Genomic DNA, 4,098 nt, shown 5'->3' on the forward strand with positions numbered 1-4,098 from the left:
AACTTATCTTTCCTTGGATTATTGATTAGAAAACTTTTTAATTTAAACATTTTGAGAGCCTCTTAATTTTTATTCCGTTATTAGCAAAACTCTGAAAACTTACTTGTACAAAAAATATTATTAAAGTATGTTGTTCTATTTCGCGTCACTATTAAACATTTACTGAAATAATCAGTTAAAAAGTACAATTTAGAGGTCATAAATTTAACATTTTGTTTTTAGATTTGTTTGATTATTTTACGGAGCGTTCTTTGAACCTTTTCGGTCATTTCTAAAATCTTCAATGAAGATATTTTTAGACCTCCGGGCTCCTCCGGGACCCCTTGGCTACCCAGGACCCCACGCGGCCGCTTAGTGTCCTCCGCCCCTGTCCGGTATTGTATACCATATAATGTGTTTATTTACTTCTCATGTACTCTAGCCTCTCTTTCCCACCTCTTGCTTCTTCAAGCTCTTCCATCTTTTCTCGTAGGTTTGCCTTCAATAGATTGTTACTCAATTTCTTACTCCATTTATTCCTTAAGAGTTAACATCCTTCATCCATGTCCGTATTAGTTTCTTGCAATGCATTACGTACTTCCTTTTAATTCCAAACACCATCTAATATATTTTACTTGTATTTCTCTTACTTCAAACCATCCAAATAGCTCCACTCTATAAAGTAAAATTCTCTGCCCATACCTGATCCACGACCACGTCTGCTTTCTTGACTCTGTTCTTAATATGTATATGAACTTATATCTCCATTTCAGAAAAGGTCTTGTATTTATAGCTGTTTATTTTTATACCTCATTCCGATTAATATTGTATGGGAAAAACTACCTTAATAAATACAATGAAGAAAGAATTAAAGGAAACGAGAGTCGTGTTTCGGGAAGACGAAGGATCGTCTCGTTCGGGTTTATGAAGATGTGATTCTGACAGGTGCGCGTGGACACGCCGAATCTGTTGAGCGAAAACGAAACGAGGAAGTTTGCGATCTGCTGGCTCGATGGCCACATCACGGTCAGGGCCGGCGGTCTTAACGGTTCCACGATCATGGATTGGCAGGATCCTAAGCCGATCGGCGTGAGCTACGTGGGCGTGCGCACTGGTTGGGGCGCGACCGGCAAATGGAAACTTCAAAACGTACTCTTCCCGTCCAATCGAACTCCCAGTTTTCAAAGTAATTTGCTTGTTGAATTTTTTTTTGTTTCTTCTTCGTTTCGAGTCGAAGTTATCGAGCTTGGTGATCGATATCAAAAGGGGCAGGTTTTTTTTATGACTAAAAAACCTATTTTCGTAATTCCATTCGTCGTTTCACCGACTTTCTGAGGGTTCAGAGCTTATAATTGCTTGCCAAGAAGCTACCTTACGATCATGCGTAACTGTAAAAAAGTCGTGTGTTACACGAAACTATAACTCTGCCGAGATTATTGCGTCATGCTATGCGACACATGATTCCTTAAACCTTCATACTATCATTTGCATACATGTATTATATTCAAGTGTTTTTCAATTAAATTAACATTGGTAAATGTCCCAATTTTTACTTAGATAAGATGAATCTGGCAAGAACTCATTTACAAGCAATTTTTTCTGTAATATACATAAATATACTTTACACCTCAAATATACGTATTTCTACTTCATTCACTCATGTTTATGTTTCTACTCAATCAGAAAGTCTCCATGACTCTGACTAACGATAAGCTGAGTAGCATGAAACACCGAAAATCTAACAATTTTCTATATTTTATCAGTTTTTACAGGTCAATTGCGATTTACAACGTGTATTACATAATGGAATCGTGTATGAGAATGTTTAATCATATGAAAAACACTTTCTTCTCTAGTTATTTTATATGTTAGAAAAATAAGTGAACAAATAGAAATTGGGACATTTAGCTTGTATCAATATGTGAAGCATGGAAAAATGTTTGTAGCTCGCCTGCAAGTCGCCTGAAAGAAACGATTTCGAAACATCTGCTTAACATTGCCATCTCTTTTTAGACACGAACGCATCTGCTCCACCCGTGGAAGGAGTGCGGGACATTGGAGAGTTCTGCTGGTGCCAAGTATCCGACGGAATAATTCCTCCATCAGCAGTCGAGGGCGGGAATGATGGTGGCGAGCCGTTGTATGTGGGCCGAGCGAATCACGAAGGTGCTATGTTGCCTGGCAAAGTGAAACCAGGGCACTCAGTCTGCTATGTAGCTTGGGGTGGTGGCGAGCACGCGAAGTCTGAATACGAGGTACCAGTGATCGAAGATCATTTAATTTTTCCTAGTTCTTATAAGCATTATATAAATTATGTTTTTCTTAATTAGGTTCTCTGTGGTTGTACTCCTGCCTGGGTGCCAACGAGCGGAAACAACATTCCTTCCAACGCGATTCCGGCCGGTGAAACGGAGGATGGAGAGTCGCTCTTCGTCGGCCGCGTGCATCATGAAGGCACCTTGACGATCGGCAAGATCCAACCCTCGCACAGCGTTTGCTACATACCGTATGGCGGTGCCGAGATTGCATACGCCGATTACGAGATTATGGTCCGACAATAAAGAAAGATAGATATTAGCGTCAGCCGCACCGACATCGATCAATCCTAATCACATATAGTGAGATACTTTCTAACACAAAAATATTTATATATTCGCACTGCGTACATAGTAAATGTCCCAATTTTTGTTTACACCACAATTTCTACTCACTGTCTTTTTTTTTATAATTACGATCCTAAACTAGTGAGTAAAAATTGTAACGTGAACAGAAATTGGGGCATTTACTATAATTGTTTTGCTTAACGCATGAAGAATGTTCTTCGTCCAGTAATCAAATCTCGATGATTATTTTTGATAAAGCAGCAGGGGGAGAATCTCGTAAACCAATTAGAAATGGGTGAATGTTGATTTACGATCGTTGGTGTGCGGGCATACACTTCCGCAAAAAGCACAATAAAAGTAGAGCACGTAAAAAGAAAAAATGTAGGCCCTAATAATTGGCTGCGTGATGTTTATGCTATTTAAAACACCTGCTATTGGTCTATCCTTACTATTTTGAAAAATGTTGCAGAAAGAAACATTTATTTAAAAAGATGCAGCGTTTTAATGCACAATTTGCTTTTCTACGATCTTAGCCTGTATATCGTTAAAATAAATAATATTTATAAGCATAAGCTAGATATTCTCTATCCTTGCAAACATCCAAATAAAATCTGTCGAAATGTTGGAATTATTCCGATACAATTCTAATTCTCATACGAAATACATTATAAGAAAGTAAAAGTGGAGAGAGATCAAAACCATTCATTTAAGTATGATGTGATTGATTATACAGGGTGTCCCAGAAAAAGTGTTAGAACCGACGAGAGGTGATTCTGTGTTTCTACAACTTCCTTTACCAAAATGCAAAGTGAGCCATAGTTTTTGAAAAACACTGACGAATACGAGCGCGTGTAGCATAAAATAGAATATTTTCAGTCAGTAGAAATAATTGATACCATGGAGAACTGCGTAAAATGGAGAACAGCTGTGAAATGAAGCTAGAGGATGAAAAGGAAAGATAAAAACTATCGTAAATAAAACACAAAATAACTATTTATTAGTATAAAAATATTAATGAACAAGTACAAAAGTAAGTGGTAAGTATTACAATGTTTCTTGTTTTGTTACATTGCTTGTGTTAGAACATTTATTTCTTTCAAATAATCGGTATCAACATTTATTTCTTTCAAAGTCATTAAATCCGTGTTAGTGAGGTAGCTTAATATTTTTGAACACAATTGTATGGTAAGAAATCATGATATCTACTGAAGCGACCGCGGAAAAATTTATCGCCTTCGTCTAACAACTCCTTTCGTACCATACCTTTGTTGAAACGACTTTCTATCATGCCTGCGTACTCAGGAAATTCTTTCTGATAAATATTCAATTTCAAAGCATGTACAATATAAATCGTATAGTACAATTTGGTCTATGCATTTTGTTAAGATATCGTGGAATGTTACGTTAGTATTGTCACCGAGGAGAAATTACTAAAGAGTGGCAGCCTTATGGGACCTCGCAGCAGCGTTGAGATATTTTTTCCCTCGGCCGGAAAGTGGGGACGACGCGACCATGG

General features: G+C 37.5%; 1 protein-coding gene across 3 annotated transcripts in view; it reads left to right on the forward strand.

Annotated features, from left to right (window-relative positions):
* LOC108628686 (uncharacterized) overlaps nt 1-2,562 on the forward strand; it is a 16,402-nt gene extending 13,840 nt beyond the window's left edge. For 2 of the 3 annotated variants that reach the window (XM_018030777.2, XM_026816648.1), the window contains 3 exons: nt 925-1,165; nt 1,993-2,234; nt 2,310-2,562. In XM_018030777.2, the coding sequence (XP_017886266.1) occupies nt 925-1,165; nt 1,993-2,234; nt 2,310-2,540 (714 nt within the window). In that variant the 3' untranslated portion in view covers nt 2,541-2,562. The remainder of the gene's footprint in view (nt 1-924; nt 1,166-1,992; nt 2,235-2,309) is intronic. The other variant, XM_026816649.1, reaches the window with a different exon arrangement.
* The last annotated feature ends 1,536 nt before the right edge of the window (nt 2,563-4,098 follow it).

This window comes from Ceratina calcarata, unplaced genomic scaffold (genome assembly GCF_001652005.2).
Source record: "Ceratina calcarata isolate Rehan_Ccalc_2016 unplaced genomic scaffold, ASM165200v1 scaffold537.2, whole genome shotgun sequence".
Classification (NCBI taxonomy): Eukaryota; Metazoa; Arthropoda; class Insecta; order Hymenoptera; family Apidae; genus Ceratina; species Ceratina calcarata.